The sequence below is a fragment of the Schistocerca cancellata genome, chromosome 1 (assembly GCF_023864275.1).
Source record: "Schistocerca cancellata isolate TAMUIC-IGC-003103 chromosome 1, iqSchCanc2.1, whole genome shotgun sequence".
Classification (NCBI taxonomy): Eukaryota; Metazoa; Arthropoda; class Insecta; order Orthoptera; family Acrididae; genus Schistocerca; species Schistocerca cancellata.
Window position 1 is genome coordinate 1,139,255,851 of NC_064626.1, and position 22,633 is coordinate 1,139,278,483.

The 22,633-nt window shown below is 43.7% G+C and overlaps 1 protein-coding gene across 1 annotated transcript in view; it reads left to right on the forward strand.

The window, feature by feature from the left end:
* LOC126092842 (lysosomal alpha-mannosidase-like) overlaps window positions 1-22,633 on the forward strand; it is a 324,038-nt gene that overhangs the window by 262,844 nt on the left and 38,561 nt on the right. The window contains exon 15 of the mRNA XM_049908575.1: window positions 13,147-13,423. Within this exon, the coding sequence (XP_049764532.1) occupies window positions 13,147-13,423 (277 nt within the window). The remainder of the gene's footprint in view (window positions 1-13,146; window positions 13,424-22,633) is intronic.

Genomic DNA, 22,633 nt, shown 5'->3' on the forward strand with positions numbered 1-22,633 from the left:
CCTTCTTTGCTTAGAACTGGTTTTCCATCTGAGTTCTTGGTATTCATACAAGTGGTTCTCTTTTCTCCAAAGGTCTCTTTAAATTTCCTGTAGGCAGTATCTATCTTACCCCTGGTGATATATGCCTCTACATCCTTACATTTGTCCTCTATCCATCCCTGCTTAGCCATTTTGCCCTTCCTGTCAATCTCATTTTTGAGACGTTTGTATTCCTTTTTGCCTGCTTCATTTATTGCATTTTTATATTTTCTCCTTTCATCAATCAAATTCAATATATCATCTGTTACCCACAGATTTCTACTAGCCCTCATCTTTTTACCTACTTGATCCTCTGTTGCCTTACTATTTCATCTCTCAAAGCTACCCATTCTTCTTTAACTCTATTTCTTTCCCCCATTCTTGTCAATTATTCCCTAATGCTCTCCCTGAAACTCTATACAATCTCTGGTTCCTTCAGTTTATCCAGGACCCATCTCCTTAAATTCCACCTTTTTGCAATTTCTTCAGTTTTAATCTACAATTCATAACCAATAGATTGTGGTCAGAGTCCACATCTGCCCCTGGAAATGTCTTACAATTTAAAACCTGGTTCCTAAATCTCTGACTTACCATTAGATAATCTATCTGAAACCTTCCAGTGTCTCCAAGCCTCTTCCATGTATACAACCTTCTTTCATGATTCTTGAACCAATTGTTAGCTATCATTAAGTTACACTCTGTGCAAAATTCTACCAGGCAGCTTCCTCTTTCATTCCTTACCCCCATTCCATATTCATTCACTACTTTTCCTTCTCTTCCTTTTCCTATTATTAAATTCCAGTCATTCATGACTATTAAATTTTTTCTCCCTTCAATATCTGAATAATTTCTTTTATCTCATCATATAGTTCACCAATCTCTTTGCCATTTGCAGAGCTAGTTGGCATATAAACTTGTAATACTGTAGTAGGCATGGGCTTCATTTCTGTCTTGGCTACAATAATGCGTTCACTATGCTGTTCTTAGTAGCTTAGCTGCACTCCTGTTTTTTTATTCATTATTAAACCTACTCCTGCATTACCCCTACTTGATTTTGTATTGATAACCCTGTATTCACCTGACCAGAAGTCATGTTCCTCCTGCCACCGAACATCACTAACTCCCACTCTATCTATCTTTAACCTATCCATTTCCCTTTTTAAATTTTTCTAACCTGCCTGCCCTATTAAGGGATCTGACATTCCACGCTCCGATATGTAGAACACCAGTTTTCTTTCTCCTGATAACTATGTCCTCCTGAGTAGTCCCTGCACAGGGATCTGAATGGGGGACTATTTTACCTCTGTAATATTTTACCCAAGAGGATGCCATCATCATTTAACCATACAGTAAACCTGTACGCCCTCAGGAAAAATTACGGCTGTAGTTTCCCCTTGCTTTCAGCCATTCGCAGCACCAACACAACAGGGCCATTTTGCTTAATGTTACAAGGCCAGATCAGTCAATCATTCAGACTATTGCCCCTGCAACTATGAAAAAGGCTACTGCTCCTCTTCAGGAACCACACATTTGTCTGGCCTCTCAACAGATACCCCTCCGTTGTAGTTGCACCTAAGGTATGGCTATCCATATCGCTGAAGCACACAAGCCTCCCCACCAATGGCAATGTCCATGGTTCATCGGGGCGGGGGAGGGGGGAGGGTTATGCTAGATGTGGATGCATAATCTATATGGAAATTTAATTACAGTTTTCATTAGGGAAGTATATCTACAGTCATATACATGAAAGGTGATGGAAACAAAATGAAAGTATGTATGATGACAGCTAAGTCAAAATGCTAAGCTGCTGCATTAAAAAAGTACTTTGGTGCAATAAGTAGTTCTCCAAAGTCAGTTGAACAGAAGCGTTTGCCCTATCTCCATTTCACTTTCATAATTGTATAACACAAACAGAAATTCCTGAATGGAGTGATCTACAAGAAAGGGAAAGGAAACCGTCACCCCAAGATATTTTGTTTGCTGAGGTCACAAGTTTTATTCTCCAACATTACAGACATCTCTAATACATTAGTGCATTCAGGACTAAGAGACTTTCTAGTAGAATAACTGCAGAGAAGGAATGCATAATAAGTAGTCAGTTTCTATGAAAGATCTTTAATCTGATCAGTTTCCATACTTCAATATCAAGGAAAAATATGTTTAGGAATTACTCTTCTAGTCTCACAGATATAACATTAAATAAAATAATCATTTGTGTATGCAGAACAATATACTCCTGGGTATAGATGAACATACTGTAACTCCAAATATTATACAGGCGTAAATACGAGGGTAAGTAAATTATTATCTGCAATTTAGTTATATTTTTTTAAATTTTGGTAGCACTGTTGTTTTACATTGATGACGCATTCTTTGTTTATTTGTTGTTTTATCTTTGTAATTTTCAAGCTGCTAGGTTAGTTTCTTTATCACTGCCATGCTGTTAATCATGGCTGCTCTGCTGTCTATTTGCAACAAAGAAGAGCAACATTCAGTGATCTGTTTTTTGTGGTCAGAAGGGGTATCAGGGGCCAAAATTCATTGAAGACTTTCGGTACAGTACGGGAACAGTGTTGTGCCACAATGGAGTGTCTACAAATGGATTGAAAAATTCTGAAATGGCCATGCAAGTGTTACGCACGATGAAGGAGCCAGACGACCGTTTACTGCCACAAATGAAGAAACCATTGACTGTTCATATGAAATGATTCTCTTAGACAGACAATTAACTATTGATGAAGTGGCACATTGTCTACAAATTAGTCATGATTCTGCCTATGAAATCATCTACAACAGACTTGGGTTTCATAAAGTTTTTGCAAGATGGATCCCAAAACAGCTCACACATTTGCATAAACAAACGTGCTTGGACATCTGCAAAAAAAACATTTGGATCGCTATGGTAAAGAGGGGGACAACTTCTTAGACAGGATCATTACTGGTGATGAAACATGGATCCATCATTATGAGCCAGAGAGTAACTAGCAGAGTATGGAATGGAAACATCCAAATTCACCATGCAAGAAAAATTTCAAGACCCAACCATCCACAGGAAAACTGATGCTTATGGTTTTTTGGGATGCACAAGGTCCATACTGGAACATTATGGGGAAAGGGTCACAACAATAAACAGTGTATGTTACAGTGAGATGCTTACTGCCAGGCTAAATCCTGCAATTTGAAGCAAACACCGAGGATTGCTGTCAAAAGGTGTTGTGATGATGCACGACAATGCCCATCTGCATACTGCTGCCCACAATGCTGAAACGCTCCAGAAACACAAATTTGAAGTACTGGATCATCCTCCATATAGTCTCAATCTTGCCCCTTCTGACTATCACTTGTTTGGTCCACTCAAACAGGCATTAAGAGGCCACCGATCTGCCTCGGACAAAGCAGTGAAAGAAGCAGTGCATTCCTGGCTCGCAGCTCAGTCAAGAATCTTCTTTTATGGGGGCATCAGGAAGCTTGTACAACAATGGACCAAGTGCTTGAAATGCAATGAGACTGTGTCAAAAAATGATGTTCTTGTAAGTTTCCTATCTGACTACAATAAAATTTTATAATTACTTTGTGGATAATAGTTCACTTACCCTCGTACATTGAAAGCAGCAGTAGATCTCAATTTTTTGGTGCTTTATGCTTGTAAGGAAAGCAAAGAATAATTTGCATGACATTAGCTAGGGAGGATAGTGACCTAACATGCTGTAAGCATGCAGATTTGTGTATTATGCACATAAGGAAAACGGAGAAGAATTTGTGTGACATTGCCTGAGAAGGACAGTGAGATAACATGTGGCAAGGATGCAGATCAAGTGATTATAAACAGTGTTGTGACTCGCCAATCTTTCAAAGTGCCACCACGCAGTTATGTGCGTCCTCTTCATGCAGTGCTGTCTGCTAGCCACGCAGCAGCAGTGCCACCTAAGCGGCCAGCTAGCCAGCGGCCGCTAGATTTGGACTCAATTATGATTTTACTGTTAAAGTGTACACACGTCTTACTCTGTTTACTTGATCTGTGACTTTCATGTATTGTGTCTTCCTTGAAATATATTTGTTCAACTTGAAGTTATTACAAACAGAATTAAGGCTAAGTCACATAATGAACTAAATCTAGGGAGCATAACACAAGAGAGAGAGAGAGTTAATCAGCACTCAAGTAAATATACAGGGCCTCCCAGAAATGTTGCAGTGAATTCTGTGGGGTTTTAGAGGGAACACTTCAAGGATAGGAACCATTGTCTGGAAAAGTCATCCGACGATGCTGCAGAGCATTGAAGTTATAAGTGCCGGAACCTGCCATCAGCCGACACCTGTGGCAACAAATGTGACTTTCTATGCTGACGGACCTTCCACAGAACATCTCACAATGTTGCTTGTTATTCAGTAATTGTGACTGATTGCCAGGATGACCAGTGGAGAAGATGGAGCTAGCTGTTGCGTAGAAAAGTCTTGTCTCCTGTGAATGTGATGCTCTGTTGCCTGTCTAGATGATGGTTTCAGACATGGGCATCCATCCACAGTTAACTTTTCTTCTGGAGCCCTGTAAGACCTCAGATGCTTTTCCAGTATACAGGAGAAAAGTAGACTGCAAATGGAAATCTGTGTCCAAAACCCTCATCCATAGAGCCAAGAGAGCATCACATTCATAGGGGACATGGCTTGTTAATGCAGCAGCTAGCTCCACCTTCTCCACTGGCAATTGGCAATCAGTCATGATTACTGAATAACAAGCAACATTGTGAGATGTTCTGTGAATAACAAGCGACATTATGAGATGTTCTGCCTATGGTCCATCAGTGTACAAAGTCACGTTTGGTTGCAAAGTGGTGGCATAGTGGCAGGCAACGGTGCCAATAATTTAGACACTCTGTAGCGTCATTGGATGACATTGCTAGACATGGTTTCCTATCCTAGATGTGTTCTTCAAGATACCCTCTAAAAGTCTTGGAAGTTTGTCACAATATTTCTGAGATGCTCTGTTTGTGGGGTAAAACATGTCAGAAAAGCAGTCTCAAATGAAAAGAAAAAGTGTATGCAATAGGTGACACATGGCATTAATATGTATTCGTTTGTGCAATTTCACATTCATTCATTCATTCATTCATCCATCCATCATCCATCCATCATGTTCCATAGATCCCATCAAGGAGAACCTTCAGGGATCATGTGGAAAGAGTCGAGGATTACAATTAATAAAAGACAAGTACCTCTCAAAAAGACAATCAGCATACTGCTATGAGTCGAGGATTACAATTAAAAAAAGATCAGTAACTCTCAAAAAGACAATCAGCATAGTGCTTTCACAATAAACTACCACTATTCACGCATATGCCAGCTAAATTTAATGCAGCAAATTAGAAAGAAAGGTGCTACTTCAAACCAACAACAATAACAACAACAGCAACAACAACCACCCTCAAGTATACAACTGTCAATGTGGCAAGCATGATTTAGAAAATGGACTACACTTAATTTTTGTGTGGCATAAACTAAGCTATTTGTTGTGACTCGCCGATCATTCAAAGCGCCGCCGCGCAATTACGCGCGTCCTCTACGTGCGGCGCTGTCTGCCAGCCATGCAGCAGCTGTGCCGCCTAAACAGCCAGCCGAGCAGCGGCTGCTAGACTGGGACTCAGTGCTCATTCAAATGCTAACATGTACACATGTCTTGCTTGTCAACTTACTCTGTGACTTATATGTGTTGTGTCGTTCTGAAATATATGTGTTAAACTTGACGTTACAACAATTGGTGACAAGGTAGTGGATTTTTCCTTTTCACCGTTGACCCACAGATTTCCATGGCTACTGTCGAGCAACTATTGCAAAATCTCCTTGAACAGAAAATGCTTCTAACAGCGGCGATTCGCGATTTCGTCGTGGCATCAAATGCAGGGCGTTTCTCGTCGTTGGCTATACCTCCTTTTCCTCCATACGACGAGATGGCGGAAGACTGGTCTGATTATGAAAAATGTCTTTGACAGCACTTCTTGGCATTTCATGTCACGGACGAACAACCATGTAAGTCTCTGTTCCTTTCCTGGATTTCACCTCAAATGTATCGGTTGTTGTCGCAATTGGCTCCTTTGAAGGATCCTGCATCTTTGTCCTTTGCTGAAATGTGCTCACTTCTGTCTGTCTATTTTCAAAAGCATACGCATGTGGTAGCCTCTCGTGTTGCCTTTTATTGTTGTCAAAAACAGCCACATCAATCCTATCGCGCTTGGGCTGCTGAACTTCACGGCCTCAGTCGAAAGTGTCAATTTGTTACTGACGTTCACAAAGAATCCTATGCCGATTCCATGGTACGGGATGCTATTATCCGGTTGGCGCCCAACAAAGAAGTTTGGTAACAGGCCCTTCAGTTGGCAAATCCGACTCTAAATTAAGTTCTCTCCATTGCGCAGCCTTTTGAAATTTCTCGCGCCGCTGGGACGCAAATAGAGGCGTGGGGTGATGTCGGGGAATTACAACCTCTGTGCGCTGTTGACGACGCGTGCGACGCGTCCACGCCGGCCGACGTGGCCGCAGTATATTCCCACGTGCCGCCTCAGCCTAACCGTAAACAACCCACTAAGAAACTGCAGCAAAACCCCCGGCAACTTACTTCATGTCCACGGTGTTTTACGAAACATTCATGTGAGGATTGTATCCAACGTTGGGCTGTGTGTCACAATTGCAAAAAGAAAGGTCATGTGTCTTCCGTTTGCAAATCTGACCGCATACATGATGTTAATGAACATGACGCTGATTCTGATTCTGTGTTGTCTGTCAATTGCACTTCTTCCCTTTCAGGGAAGTTATTCCTCACTGTCCAAATCCTTGGTCGAGATGTTCGCATGCAGGTGGATACCGGTTCTGCTGCCACTATAATTAATTCTCAGATGTATCTTCAGTTGGGTTCTCCACTCCTGTCACCTGTCACTTGGCAATTATGGACATACAATAAACAGAAGATTTCTCTCTTGGGACAGTTTCATGCTGAGGTATCTTACAAATCCATCGTTTGCACTGTTCCCATATTTGTGGTCGACCAGAGCAACGCAGAAAATCTTTTTGGTTTTGATGCCTTTCGCGTTTTTGGGTTCTCCATAGATGACTCTGTCAATATTGTCTCTGATGCTATTCCTTATGCTCAACTGGATTCCTTGTCAAAGACATTTTCGTCCCTTTTTTCTCCTGGGTTAGGCCATGCAAATGGCTTTGAAGATCATATCACGCTCAAACCCACTGCTCGGCCTAAGTTTTTTCGGGCTCGATCCATTCCTGTGGCCCTTCGTGATCAGGTAAAATGGGAGTTGGATCGTCTCACTACTTCAGGGGTCTTGCTTCCTGTCACTTCCAGTGAGTGGTCCTCTCCTGTTGTTGTCGTTGCTAAGCCAAATGGTGATATTCGTCTCTGTGGCGATTTCAAAGCCACTGTAAATGCTCAATGCCTTATCGACACTTACCCTATGCCCCGTCCTGAAGAACTGTTCACTAAACTTGCTGGAGGCCAGTATTTTTCTAAAATTGACCTGTCAGAAGCTTATCATCAACTTCCTCTCGACGCTGCTTCCCGGCAGTTTCTGGTCCTTAACACACCTTTTGGCCTCTATCAATACCAACGCTTGACATTCATGGTTGCTAGCGCCCCTGCTCTCTTTCAGCGATTCTTGGAACAATTATTGCTCCCTGTCCCTGGGTGTATCAATTACATGGACGACATTGTTGTCATTGACTCCACCACTGAAGAACATCTTCAAAATCTCCGCACACTTTTTCATGTCTTACAGACTGCCGGTCTTAAGTGTAATCTTCAGAAATCACAATTTTTTCAGGCATCTATCACATACTTGTGTTTTCAACTCTCTCGGGATGATATTCGTCCGCTTCAGCAAACTGTTGCTGCGATCGATGCCCTTCCTCGCCCTACATCTGTTAAGGAACTGCAGGCCTTCTTGGGAAAAATAGCATACCATCACTAGTTTTTACCATCTGCGGCTTTGGTGGCTCAGCCATTGCATCGCCTGTTGCATAAAAACGTGACTTTTCACTGGTCCGCGTCATGCGAAGCGGCTTTCCAGAAATTGAAGACTACACTGAAACAGACCCCATGCCTGGCTACTTATCGACCTGGCCAACATCTTGTTCTTGCCACAGACGCCTCTCAATATGGGGTCGGTGCAGTCCTTGCGCACCGTTTTTCTGACGGTTCGGAACAACCCATTGCTTATGCCTCCAAAACGCTCACGGATGCCCAACAAAAGTATTCTCAAATTGAGAAAGAAGCTTTGGCCATTATTTATGCTCATCATAAGTTTGGTGTTTTTCTCTATGGCTCAAAATTTCATCTTGTTACGGATCACAAACCACTTGTTTCCTTGTTTCATCCATCAACGTCACTTCCCGACAAGGCTGCACACCGCTTCCAGCGTTGGGCTCTTTACTTGTCTCACTTCAATTATGAGATTCATTTCCGGCCAATGGCTCAACATGCAAATGCTGATGCTCTGTCTCGCCTTCCCATGGGTCCTGATCAGGCATTCGATAGGGACAAACTTCTGTGTTTCCACCTGGATGTTGCCGAGCAGCGGGTTGTGGACGGGTTCCCCATCACTGGGGACAGGCTGGCAGCTGCTACGGATTCTGACCCTACCCCCTCCTGGGTTTTACGCTGTATTCAGAAGGGTTGGCCAGATCGCCCGCCCACTAAGACTTCTGATCCGTTGCAGAACTACTACGCTTTGCGCTACCGCCTCACGGCTAGGGATGGTGTTATCCTCCTCCCCACTGACAATGCTTCGCTGCGTGTTGTGGTACCTGTGTCTTTGCGTGCTTCGGTCTTGCGCCTCCTTCACCAAGGGCACTGGGGGTGTGTCTCGCACAAAATCTCTGGTGTGCCGTCATGTGTACTGCCCTGGCATCGACTCTGAAATAGCACACATGGTCGCTGCCTGCGGCCCTTGTGCGTCACAGGCCGCTGCCCCGAAGTCATCTTCATCACTGTGGCCTTCGCCTGAGAAGCCCTGGGAGCGCATTCATGCTGACTTTGCAGGACCCTTTTTAGGTACTTATTGGCTCCTCGTAATTGACGCCTACTCTGACTTTCCTTTCATTGTCCGTTGCACATCGCCTACCACCACGGCAGCCACCAGTGCTCTTGCCCTCATTTTTTCTTTGGAAGGCCTCCCCTCTACTCTTGTTACTGATAATGGTCTGCAATTTGCCTCTTCCGAATTTGCGGATTTTTGTGCTCGTCATGGCGTTATGCATGTCACGGCCCCGCCGTTCCATCCACAATCCAACGGTGAGGCTGAGTGACTGGTCCGCACATTTAAGGCTCAGATGTGAAAATGTCTGACTTCTTCTGCTGCTGATGATGCGCTTCTCCAGTTTCTGACGTCTTACCGTTTCACCCCCATGGGCGACCACAGCCCAGCTGAGCTCATACATGGCCAACAGCCCCACACACTACTTCACGTTCTGCAGCCTTCCACCTCATGGCCGCAGGTGCCTTCACTTGGCCGGTTCACTGCTGACGACCTCATCTGGGTATGGGGATATGGCAGGCGGCCAAAATGGAGCCCGGGCTGCATCTTACGACACCGTGGTAGACGCCTGTATGAAATCCAGATGGACACGGGTGTTGCAGTGCGTCATTCAGACCAGCTTCGGCCTCATGTGCCGGCAACACCTGTTCCGAATACTGCTACACCACCTTCGGCTCTACCTGACGCTCGGGATCTTGGCATCTCTCAATACTCGCAACGCAGCCCTCTCACCGTCATCGTGATGCCAGCACAAGAACAGACGCCACCAGGAGACGTGCCCATGCAGGAACCGGATGACCATCCTCTGTCAGAGCTAATCTACTCGCCTCCTCCTCCAATGGATGCTGACACATCACCCATGTCTCCTGTCATATCAACTGGACTTGCCGCAATGGGCAGATTGGTGCATGGGCCCCCAGCAGATTCGATCCCTACGTCTCCTGTCATCTCGACCCATTATCATCGAGGACACTTCCGTCCGTACGGGAAGCCTCCTCCTCGAGACTTTACGGTGAGTCAAACAATGCCTATGGACGTTAGCCATCTCCAGGACACCTCCATCAAGACCAGTGCAACAATTTCAAAGGGGGGAAAAGTTTTGTGACTCGCCGATCATTCAAAGCACCACCGCACAATTACGCACGTCCTCTATGTGCGGCGCTGTCTGCCAGCCATGCAGCAGCTGCGCCACCTAAGCGGCCAGCCGAGCAGTGGCCGCTAGACTGGGACTCAGTGCTCATTCGAATGCTAACGTGTACACATGTCTTGCTTGTCAACTTACTCTGTGACTTATATGTGTTGTGTCGTTCTGAAATATATGTGTTAAACTTGACGTTACAACACCATTGTTCACATTTTTCTATGCTGTTATTTGTTTCGATTTGCTGCTGCATCTACTGATTGTTTCCCAGCCTTATCCTAGGTTTTTGATGTCGAGTCTACAGCATTTGCGCGATGCATAGAATTGTCAGTTAATGGCAATGACTTGACCTTTCATTTGTAATGTACTGTAGACTATGGTACGTATCTTACAACTTTTTGTTAGCTTTTGATCAACTTGCAAAAATCGAAAGCTTTACACTAAGATGACAAAAGTCATTGGATAGCGATATGCACTACAAACAGTGGTAATATCACATACACAAGGTATAAAAGGGCAGTGCATTGGCAGAGTTGTCATTTGTACTCAGGTGATTCATGTGAAAAGGTTTCCAATATGATTATGGCCACATGGGGGAATTAACAGACATCGAACGTGGAATGGTAGTTAGAGCTAGAGGCATGGGACATACCATTTCAGAAATCATTAGGAAATTCAATATTCCAATAGCCACAGTGTCAAGAGTGTGCTGAGAATACCAAATTTCAACCATTACCTCTCACCACAGATGTAGTGGCCAAAGACCTTCACTTAATGCCTGAGAGCAGCAGTGTCTGCATAGAGTTGTCAGTGCCACAAGACAAGCAACACTACATGAAATAATCACAGAAATCAATGTGGGATGTACAGTGAATGTGTACATTTTGCTAATACCATGACATCGCTTGCAGCGCCTCTCGTTGGTTAGTGACCCTAGATAACTGGAAAACTGTGGCCTGGTCAGACAATTCCTGAATTCAGTTGGTAAGAGCTGATGATAGGGTCCAAGTGTGGTGTAGACTCCATGAAGCCATGGACATAAGTTGTCAGCAGGGCACTGTGCAAGCTGGTGGTGGCTCCATTACGGTTTGTGCTTTGTTTTCTTTGAATGGACTGGGTCTTCACGCCCAACTGAAGTGATCACTGACTGGAAATGGTTACATTTGTCTACTTTTAGACCATTTGCAACAAACAACAACAGAATTTTTATGGATGACAGTGCACCATGTCACTGGCCACAACTGTTCGTGATTAGTTTGAAGACCATTCTGGACAACTTAAGCAAATTATTTGGCCACCCAGATCACCCGATATTAATCCCATCAAACATTTATGGGACATAAATGAGATGTCAGTTCAAGCAGACAATCCTGCACCAGCAACACTTTCACAATTCTGGACGGGTATAGAGGCAGCATATGAGAGCTGTTCAAATGTAAGGTGACTTTTCAAATTGCGCGGGCAACGTATATTCGATTATCAATCTTTTTTTGGTATGTTGGTACAAATTTCCTGAACATATGTTCACAATTTCAAGCATACAGCATACTTTGTTGTTTTTGACAGGTAGAAAGGAGAAACATGTTTTAGTGTGCTTGGCGATTTTTGATTATTATAAGAAATGGAGCAAGAATTTGCATCAAATTTTATGACAGTGGCATGCAGTGAGTCTGCTCTAAGTAAAAAAATGTTTCCAAGATGGCTGAGAAGATGCCAATGACAAACCTCACTCAGGACACGACAGCACATCAACAACAGCTGATAACTTCTAAGCTGAGAAGAAAATTCTTTTAGTAACTCATCAAACTACTGTAAGAGAAGTTGCTGAGGATGTTGGCATATTGGTCGGCTCATGTCCTGCAATTTTTTCAGATGTTTTGGGCATGAGACATGTGTCAGCAAAGTTTGTTCCAAACCTTCTCAATTCTGATCAGAAGAACCATCCTATAAGCATAGCTCAGAAGCTCTTGAATGATGTCAATGATGATCCTGATTTGATCAAAAGGGTAATAACTGGTGACGAAACATGGGTTTACAGTTATGACATTGAAACCAAAGCCCAATCATCCCAATGGAAGTGTCCCAGAGTGCCAAGACTGAAAAAAGTATGCCGAGTTCGATCAAATGTCAAAGTTTTGCTCATTTTTTATTTCAATTTCTGTGGCATAGTGCATCATGAATTTTTGCCTCAAGGTCATACAGTCAATAAGGAGTATCGCCTTGATGTTATGCACTGTTTGCAAGAAGCAATACGCAAAAAATGTCTGGAATTGTGGAAAAACGATTCATGGCTTTTGCATCATGACACTGCAACTGCTCATTCATCGTTGCTTTTGAGAGATTTTTTGGCCAAAAACAACATGACAATCATGCCTCAGCCACCATATTCATCAGATTTGGCCCTTTGAGACTTTTTCCTGTTCCCACAACTGAAGAGACTTGTGAAATGATGAAGATTTTCAATTACTGAGGAAATAAAAACTTCATCGCTGGAAGGACACAAGGCTGTACCAAAAAAGTACTTATGAGAAGTGCTTCAAGGATTGGAAAAAGCTTTGGCACAAGTATCTGAGGGGGATTACTTTGAAGTGGACAACATGAATATTGATGAATAAGTAAATATTTTTTTACAAAAATATCAAGTCACCTTACTTTTTGAACACACCTCGTAGTTTATTATTCCTTCAGGGGACTTTCAACAACTTGTTCTCCATGTCACATCAATCTGCAGTGCTATGCCAGGTAAAGAGGTCCAACACAATATTAGAAGCTATTCAATGACTTGTGTCACCTCAGTTGTTTCCAAAATGCAAGCACTGTATTTTACAGTTTTTTGGATTCTGCAGTAATGTAGTGTGATGACCTGTAATACCCCATATATTCAACTTTTTTGAAACTTATGTTTTTAGATTATGTTACTGTTTATCATTAAGAAGTTGTTGTTGTTTGTTTCAGTGGTGGAAGTGGGAAGGAAGTTATAAGCAGGTTCTCTACTAATTTTGAAAACAACGGGACATTCTACACGGACAGCAATGGCAGGGAGATGATAAAACGAATAAGAAACTATCGTCCAACTTGGGATGTGAAAGTAAAGGAACCTATTTCTGCAAATTATTACCCTGTCACAACAAAAATTGTAATCAATGACAATAAAACAAAACAACATCTAGCAGTTTTCACAGACAGATCTCAAGGTGGAACCAGTCACAGAGATGGAGAATTAGAGTTAATGGTATGCATGATCATCACTTTATTAGATGGGCATAGTAAAAGGTTTCTTTATTTCTAAAATGTTAGCCTTCTCCTGGTATAATGTGAGAGACTCAGTTCCATGCCAGGGCATCTGCTGCCGTATGCAGAAAATCTGATATTTCATGGTGCTTGAAAATTGCAATAAAATTACACAGACCAGTGTGCTTTACCAGAACTCAAACAGAAACTTATGCCCTTTCACTGGTAGCATTTTATCATCTATCCTTCAAGTACACCAGACAGTCTGCATGACAGCATCTCTCGTGCTGCAGTTACCACGATACTATATAAACATATCTGGGACAAACTACAACGTCGAGAGTAGTTTGTGCCAGCCCAATGATGAATATTCCATTAGAACTTCCACTCATTAGCAGACCTTTCATTGAAATGTGTGATGGACTGGAAATGTTTGATATACAACGGCTCAAGTGTTGTTTTCTGTGGTGGCACTATAAAAACAGTGGTGGCTACTGTGAAAGAACACAAGAGCATGTGAACACCCTAACGTTTGACACCTTGACGATTTATTGGTTATTTTTCTTTGAATGCTGTTAAACATAATTTAGATGTGTAATCTGAAATACAAGGCACTAAATCTTCTATGCTGTGCTACATATTGCTCCTCTAAATATGGTGAAACTTGGCATCAGGGTCATGAGCACGCCTTCCCTTGTGCTCGTTTTAAGGAGCTTTTATGCATGTGCAACTGGCACGATATAGTTGTGTTACGTGGCAAATACATATTAATTTGATAAACAATGTGCACGGTACACAGTGTGCATTGCTGGCGCTTACCAGTCAACTACGAGTTAATGTCAATGCCACCAGGTGTAGCACACTACAGCAGACCTTCATCTACATTTGCTTGGATAAATTCCGCTAGGCAGTAGCACACGCCACAGATATGCAAATTCACTCATTATATTGTAAAATTAGATTGGATATCTGTATATGTTGTAGTTATACTGATAGCAAAAGCTATTTTGTGGGATTCTGAATGAGATATAGTACATTAAGTTTTGGATTTTATCCTAGAGCAATCCATATGAGCTATTGAGAACTAAAAAGCACACCATCATTGATGGTGAGACTGTTGCATTTATTCCTGCTTCTGACATCTGTTGATCTTACGGTGGGTCAGGATTATCTGTACTGTAGACCCACATTGTATGTGTATCTGAGCATTCATGAAAAACTTTCTCACTGGTTTCTCTGATATTCATTTTGATATGTGGGGTTGAAGACGGTGTGCTTTCGGCTCTTATGGCTCTCAGCACCTCACTTGTATTCTACTCAAGTGACTTTGTTTGTAGAGAGTACTACTTGAATTTAATCATTTCTGCAAACAGCAGTTTGTGTTTGAAGTTGGTTGTCTTCTGTGCACAAATTGGCTTTCCTCTGGAGTATCAACATGAACTCCACTGAACCTGTATTAAGTGCCATTACCAGGAAAAGTTAGCTGCAAAGAAACTATGGCATTCCAAACCAGATCCTTTGTCTGAGAAAGTGACAAAATCAAATAAGTTGACTGCAAGCAAACATTTAACAAAGAAGTGTATAATAGGCATAAGTTGTGTTGGTGCAACATAAGAATGCCTGATTTTCAGCCCAGAAGTTAATTTGTTAACTAATACATGAATTAGACATCTTGTACATTTGTCAGAAAAATAAAAAAGCACTAAAACTACCACTTACGCAAAAATGTGAAACAGAAAGTAGTGAAAGACATTGTTTCAAATGAATTTGCAATTGCAAATGGAGACTACCGTCAGCTGTAGAATGGAATAACGATCATGAACTCAAACCCGTATTTTCTGCTCATTGCGAGTGGTTGCCTTACCATTTGACTATCCGTGCATGACTCACGGCCTGTCTCAAACTTCCCTATATTGTCAACCATGTGTCCACAACCTGAACTTGTACATCCATTATGTATATTCCCTTACAGGTCAGACATACTTGAAAGTCGCATGCATGCATGTCCAAACAAAACAGGCACTGTGGTGACCACAGCCATTACAGAGCACATCAAATTAATTTGCAGTTGTGAAAATCTGCCAATACTGGGCAAGCGACTTTTAAATACAATGTCTGAGCCGTACAGAAATTACATAATGGACGTATGAGTACATGTCATAGATGCATGATTGATGACATATGGAAGTTTGGGTCTGGCCGTGAATCCTGCACAGATAGCAATATGGTAAGGTGACCGCTCAGGGTAAGTAGCAAATCTGGGTTCGAGTCCCAGACCACCACAAATTTTCATGGTCGTCATTCCATTCTACAGTTGATGGTAGCCCTTATTCGCAATTGCGAATTCATTTGGTGTGTTTCATAATGGCTGTGGTCGCTGCTGTGCCTTTGCATCATAATCAGAATAACACAAGCCCTGCAATATCATACAAACAATATTTTGTTCTTGCCATAAACTTTACTTAATTATGTACAAAACAACAAAATTCCACAAAAACAACTCTTCCTTTTTTCAGACACGTCATGCATATTATTATTGTCGTTGTTGTTGTTGTTCTTTTTGTCATTGTTGGTGTTGTTGTTGTTGTTACTGACAGCAGCTGAAGTTGTATAAATATGTTGATAAGTATAACTGTTATATAGCAGATGCTTTTAATTTTGCACTCTCACATTTATCTGAATTTAAAAATTTGTGAACACCTAGCTTGCATTCGTATGAGCTGCCACTGTATACAAAACATGCTGTCTGGCATTGGTCACCTGCACAAATTCATTTTGGAAGCAACAGAATTTTCGAGACAACTGGGCAGATCCATAGTCATAGTTGGATAGCTGACATGCATATCATCTGTTGACTTTCTCTGTGTTCCATAAATTGATGTGTGAGCTTCCCTTCCCATCTCGCCTACACCCAAAATGGCTATCTCCGAGTCCTAACTTTTGTAGTGTACTGTAAATATACATGTGTTGTTACAAGTGTAGTTACTTACTTTCTTTGACAATCCATGTATGTAAATATTACACGCATGCACACACATACAAATGTGCACACCTGTACACACACACTCGGGCATGTGTACACACCTGTGCACACAGAGCCACTGTTGTCTCTAGATGCTAAGACCCAAGCGGCATTCCTAACACCCAAGCAGCGTTCCTTCTAATTTATCACACTACATTTTGTGGCACAATCACAAGTAGTCACCAGCAGTATAGTGATAGTCTATTGTTAATGCAGTGTACATATTAAGTTTACATGATTCGTTGTCTTTTGTTAAAGTCTACCTCAGCCTGATCCACATCCGTGTAGGTCCTGTTTCTTCATGGAATCTGTGGAACATGATGAGTTTAGTGAATGGAAGTCATCTGTCTGCTTGTCACAGTCATTTGAAAAGTAATATCTTCTCATAGCCGTGGTTTCTTGCCACACTGTCATCCTGAATCAGCCCCAACACCACTCATTCTACGTCTTTTTTTTTCTGAAATTGGTTTTTGGTTGCACCCAAGGAACCAGTTCAAGCATCTAGTATCTTAGAAAGTTAAAAGAAATTGCAATTGCTTGGGAAATAATACAGAAAACAAAACTTGCAATGTCTTGAACAGTTAAAACAAAGTTGTACAGACAGAAATACATCAGTCTGTTAAGTTAACAATCGGATCTCAAAAAACACACACACACACACAGCCAAAGTGTATGTGTGGATGTCCTGGACTTCCACCCAGCTGCATTATAATGATTGGACAAGAAAGAACGATTAGGATTTGATGTCCCGTCAACATTGGAGGTCATTAGAGATGAAGCAAAAGCTCAAAATGTTTCTAGATGGGGAAGGAAATCAGTAGCGCTCTTTTAAAGAAACTATCCCAACGTTTGCCTAGAACGATTTAGGGAAATCTCACAAAATGTAAATCTCGATGGCTGGAAACAGATTTGAACTGTCGTCCTCCCAAATGTGAGTGCAGTATGCCTACCATTGTGCTGTGTGGTTGGTAGCATCTGTAGTTGAATGTTGACTTCACACTGATCCTTACAAAGGGTCTCTTATTCCCTAAGCCAGCTGAGCTGTATTTCAGAGCCCACTTTTCTGTGTGCCATTGGGTCTTCAGTAGATGTAGGAGGATTCGATTGAATCAGGTACTCTTGTGTAAAACTTCAGTCTCCTGTGCCATGTTAACTCATTTTTGGCCATGTCTCCAATACAGTCATTGAACTACATCCCGTGTTTGTGCTATTTGTCAGTATGATGCTCTTGTTTCCCTCGTGCCAGTGATCACCTTTCACAAATGCCAAGGTGCTATGATTGTTCCAAACATATTGATAATGTACATTGAAAGACAGAAATATGTAATTAGTTAAGTCACAAGTTTTATGAAAATGGAGCAAGTCAGAGTTTTATTAATTACTACAGTTGTGAAACACAAAGTGAAATATGTCTTTTATGGCCTGAGGATGGTCAGACTGTGAGCAGATTTATTAGTAAAATAAAGATAAGTATAGCTATGTACTGCATGATGCAGTTCCTAAACCTTATTGAAGCTGTCAAACACCGCTTACAGAAAAGCATTGAGATCACTGTTACTGTTATAACATTTAATCACCAATAATTGCGTGGATATTCAAACACACTCACTTAGAAACAATAGCTGGTTACATGATAACAACTCAGTAACTCTTATTCGACTGCCGTGCCGTGACGTGCAGCTGGTGCCGTTCGTAGCTAGGTGGCGCTCCCGCGCTCAGCGGAGTTGCGGAGTGCCTCTATCGCCATTTGCGTGTACTGTCGTGGCGGCACTGTTAAATGTCATGGCACTGTCACAACACTTTTCCCCCCTTGAAAAAAAAAAAACACTCACTTCCTTGGAGACATGGACAGTGCAGAGACATCCATGGCCTCTTGTGAGGCCCCGACAAGATCCCGCGGAGAGACATGAGAGTATGGTCGAAAATGTCCAGGACAGAAGCTCGTGCGTGGAACGTGCCTCCTGGATGAGATGATGGGTGAAAACTGCAGAGCAGATCCATAGGTGTCGTGGACCTGGGGGTGTGTTCCAGCGAGATGGGTCCTGGAGAAGGTGGCGTCGCGACTGGGGCCGGTTCCAGCGTACTCGGAAGCGGTAGCGACGTCGGCTCGGCTGCATCAACACGTACGGTAGATCGGCAGCAGCGACAGGACTGGCTTCTCGGGCTGGTGGAGGTGAAGGAAGGGGCGGTGGCACCGGCGTGGCCACCACTCGTGGGTGCATCTGGTCATAATGGCGAACAACCATGCCATCGTCCGTACATATTTCACAAAGCCGGCGGCCGCGAAGAGCCTTGACCACCCTGGAATCCATTTAGGGCGAGATCCATACCCTCGTGCCCACACGTCGGTGCCCACCGAGTATTTTCCCGCACTAGAGGATACAGCACAAGGCCTGACAGGGTGAAGCAGGTGCAGTAGAGTGCGCGGTTGGTGGCCATGCAAGAGTTCAGCAGGGCTGCGATCACCCAGAGGCGTGAAGCGATAAGAACTCAGAAATTGCAGCAGAGCGTCATCTGTGGAAAAATCAGTAACGAATTTTTTCATCTGGCTTTTGAAAGTGCGGACAAGGCGCTCGACCTCCCCATTCGATTGCGGATGGAAGGGCGGTGCTGTAACATGATGAATTCCTTTTCCAGTACAAAAATCACGGAAGGCCTGTGAAGAGAACTGAGGGCCATTGTCTGTGACGATCATGGATGGAAGACCTTCTAGTGCAAAGATTTTGGACAAAGTCAGCGTCGTCGCCGCAGTGGTGGGCGACGGACATTGAACAACAAACGGAAACTTCAAGAAGGCGTCAATCAACAGTAGCCAATAAGTACCGAGGAAGGGGCCGGCAAAGTCAGCGTGCACCCGTTCCCATGGCTGCGCCAGATCAGGCCACAGAGAGGGCATTGTATGGGGTGCAGCCAGTTGTTGAGCACACTGACTACACACAGCAACCATGTGGGCTATGTCTGAATCAATACCGGGCCAATAAACGTGCCTGCGGGCCAGGGACTTAGTCAGAGAAATACCTCAATGGCCTTCATGCAACAGTTTGAGAACATCTTTGCAAAGAGAGGCTGGCACCACGACCCTCTGCATCAGCTGTTACGCAAAAACGTCCCTTTCTGTTGGTCCGACGAGTGTGAGCAGGCTTTTGTCCGCCTGAAGGCTCATTTGCAGTCGGCACCTTGTCTTGCTACATTCCGTCCGGGTCAGCACATGGTTCTGGCAACTGACGTGTCACAGTATGGCCTAGGGGCTGTTCTCGCCCATCGGTATGAGGATGGGTCGGAACGACCCATCGCCTATGCTTCCAAGACCCTCAACGATGCGCAACGGCATTACTCTCAAATCGAAAAGGAGGTGCTCGCTATCATTTGTGCTCTAAAAAAGTTCAGCGTTTTTTTGTATGGTTCTAAGTTTCACCTCATCACTGACCACAAGCTGCTGGTCTCTCTGTTCAGCCCATCGGCGTCGCTTCCTGATAAGGCAGCTCACCACCTGCAACGTTGGGACTTATACTTGTCTCGTTTTCACTATGAGATTCACTATCGCCCCACGGCCCAGCACGCCAATGCTGACGTATTGTCGCGATTGCCGATGGGCCCTGACCCAGTTTTAGATCGTGATGAACTACTCTGTTTCCATATTGATGAGGAAGAACATCGTGCGGTCGAGGGTTTTCCACTTACAGGTTCGCAGGTCGCGTCGGCTACTGCGCAGGACCAGGTCTTGCATCAGGTGATCTGTTTTGTTCAACGGGGTTGGCCGGACAGGACCAAGGGCCGGGCATCGGATCCCCTTCACAACTACCATGCCTTGCACCTTCGTCTGTCTGTTCGTGATGGTGTTGTTCTTCTGGCCACGGATGGCCTCAGTGGAGGCCCCCGTGACAACAATATCATCCAGATAGTTTATGCAGCAAGGAACGGAAGCCGTGAGCTGTTCCAAAAACCACTGAAAAATGGCTGGCGCACTAGCAATGCCAAATGGTAACTGCTGGTACTGATACAACCCACAAGGAGCATTGATGATGAGAAATTCCTTGGAAGAAGCATCCAACGGCAACTGATGGTACACCTCCGATAAGCCAAGTTTGGAAAAGAACTGGCCCCCAGCAAGCTAGGTAAATAACTCCTCAGGATGGGAAAGAGGATAAGTGTCAATGAGGCTCTGAGCGTTGACAGTGGCTTTAAAATCACCACACAATCCCAGACTCCCATTTGGTTTAGAAACTACCACGATTGGTGATGCCCATTCGCTGGAGGTAACTGGAAGGAGAATCCCTGAAGCTGTTAACCTGTCTATCTCAGCCTTGACAGGTGCACGCAACACCACTGGAATAGGGCATGCCTGGAAAAACTTAGGGCGAGCTGTAGGTTTAAGAGTAATGTGGGCTTCAAAATCCTTGGCACGACCCAGACCAGCAGAGAACACGGACGAAAATTCAGAACACAATCCATCCAGCTGTTGATACGGAATATCCTCAGAGATGAGGTGCACATCATCATCAATGGAGAACCCGAACAACTGGAAAGCATCATAACTGAACAGGTTTTCAGTGCCCGCATGATCCACCACATAAAATGTGAGGGGCCTAACAACAGACTTGTAGGCAGTGGAAGCATCAAACTGGCCAATGATAGGAATTTTCTGTTTATTATAAGTTCTCAGATTTCGCGTAACTGGAGACAAGGGAGGGGAGCCCAACTCCAAATACGTGCGAGAATTAATGAGAGTTACTGCAGAGCCAGTGTCCACTTGCATGCGAATGTCTTTATCCAGAACACGAACAGTAACAAACAACTTATTTGTTTGAGAAAGCACACAGTTAACATCCATGTCCGATGCCTCATCCTCATCAACAGGAACTTTAGGGGACTGACACACAGAAGCAATGTGGCCTTTTTTCCTACATGAATTACACGTGGCCCAACGTTTCGGACATGTGGCCCTGTCATGCTGTACGAAACAACGTGGACAAGAAGGAAGTGCGGAATGAACCTGCTTCTGTGGTTGCTGTTTTCGCTGCGAGCGTTACGGCCCAACGTGACATTGTTTACGCAAGTGAACCGTCGCCACATCTTCGTTCTCCTGTGAAACGGGCAAATTGTCCGTGTCGAAAGTTGACTGTACAGCGCCTACATCACACCACGCGTCTATTTGCACGCCAGCAGCGTGAAACACTTCAAAGGATTGAGCGATGCTTAGAACTTCCGACAACGACGGGTTTGGCCATTGTAGGGCACATTGCCAAACTTCTTTATCAGGAGCAAGCCATAGAATAGCACCCCTAACCATTGAATCAGCATAAGACTCATGATGAGTGTCCATGACAAACTGACATTTCCTACTCAGACCGTGTAGTTCCACCGCCCAAGCCCGGTAAGATTGATGGGGCTGTTTACTACACCAGTAGAACGCCAGGCGGGCGGCAACAACGTGGGTGTTTTTTCAGTAATAGTTAGACAATAAGTCACACATTTCTTGGAAGGACAGAGAGGCAGGTTCCCGCAGAGGGGCTAACTGAGATAGCAGCTGATAGATCCATGGGGAAATCCAAGATAGAAATAACGACTTACACATACGAGCAACGACAACGCCAAAACCCAAGAAGTGTGGCCACAAATGCTTCTCATAATCCTCCCAGTCTTCAGCGGCCTCGTCGTAAGGAGGGAATGGAGGCAGAGAAGAGGAAGACAGACGATGAGTAAGCGACGTCGACGACACCTGAATAGCAGCCGTCAGCTGTGTTTGTTGTTCAATGAGCGCTTGCATAAGCTGTTCCATGTCTGCCCCGTCACGAACACACAAATCCACAACGCAGTGAAAATATCCGACCTCGTCACCAAAAAGTGTTATAACCTTTAATCACCAATAATTGTGTGGATATTCAAACACACTCACTTAGAAACAATAGCTGGTTACATGATAACAACTCAGTATCTCTTATTCGACTGCCGTGCCGTGACATGCGGCCAGCGCCATTCGTAGATAGGTGGCGCTCCCGCACTCAGCCGAGTTGCGAAGCGCCTCTATCGCCATTTGCGCGTACTGTCGTGGCGGCACTGTTAAATGTCGTGGCACTGTCACAACAGTTACCATCTCTATTTGACATTAGAAATGTAATGCCGGACTTACTGATTGGTAATGATAGAACTCCATTATCCGTCCAATGATTTTCAAGTTCTTTCTTTGAT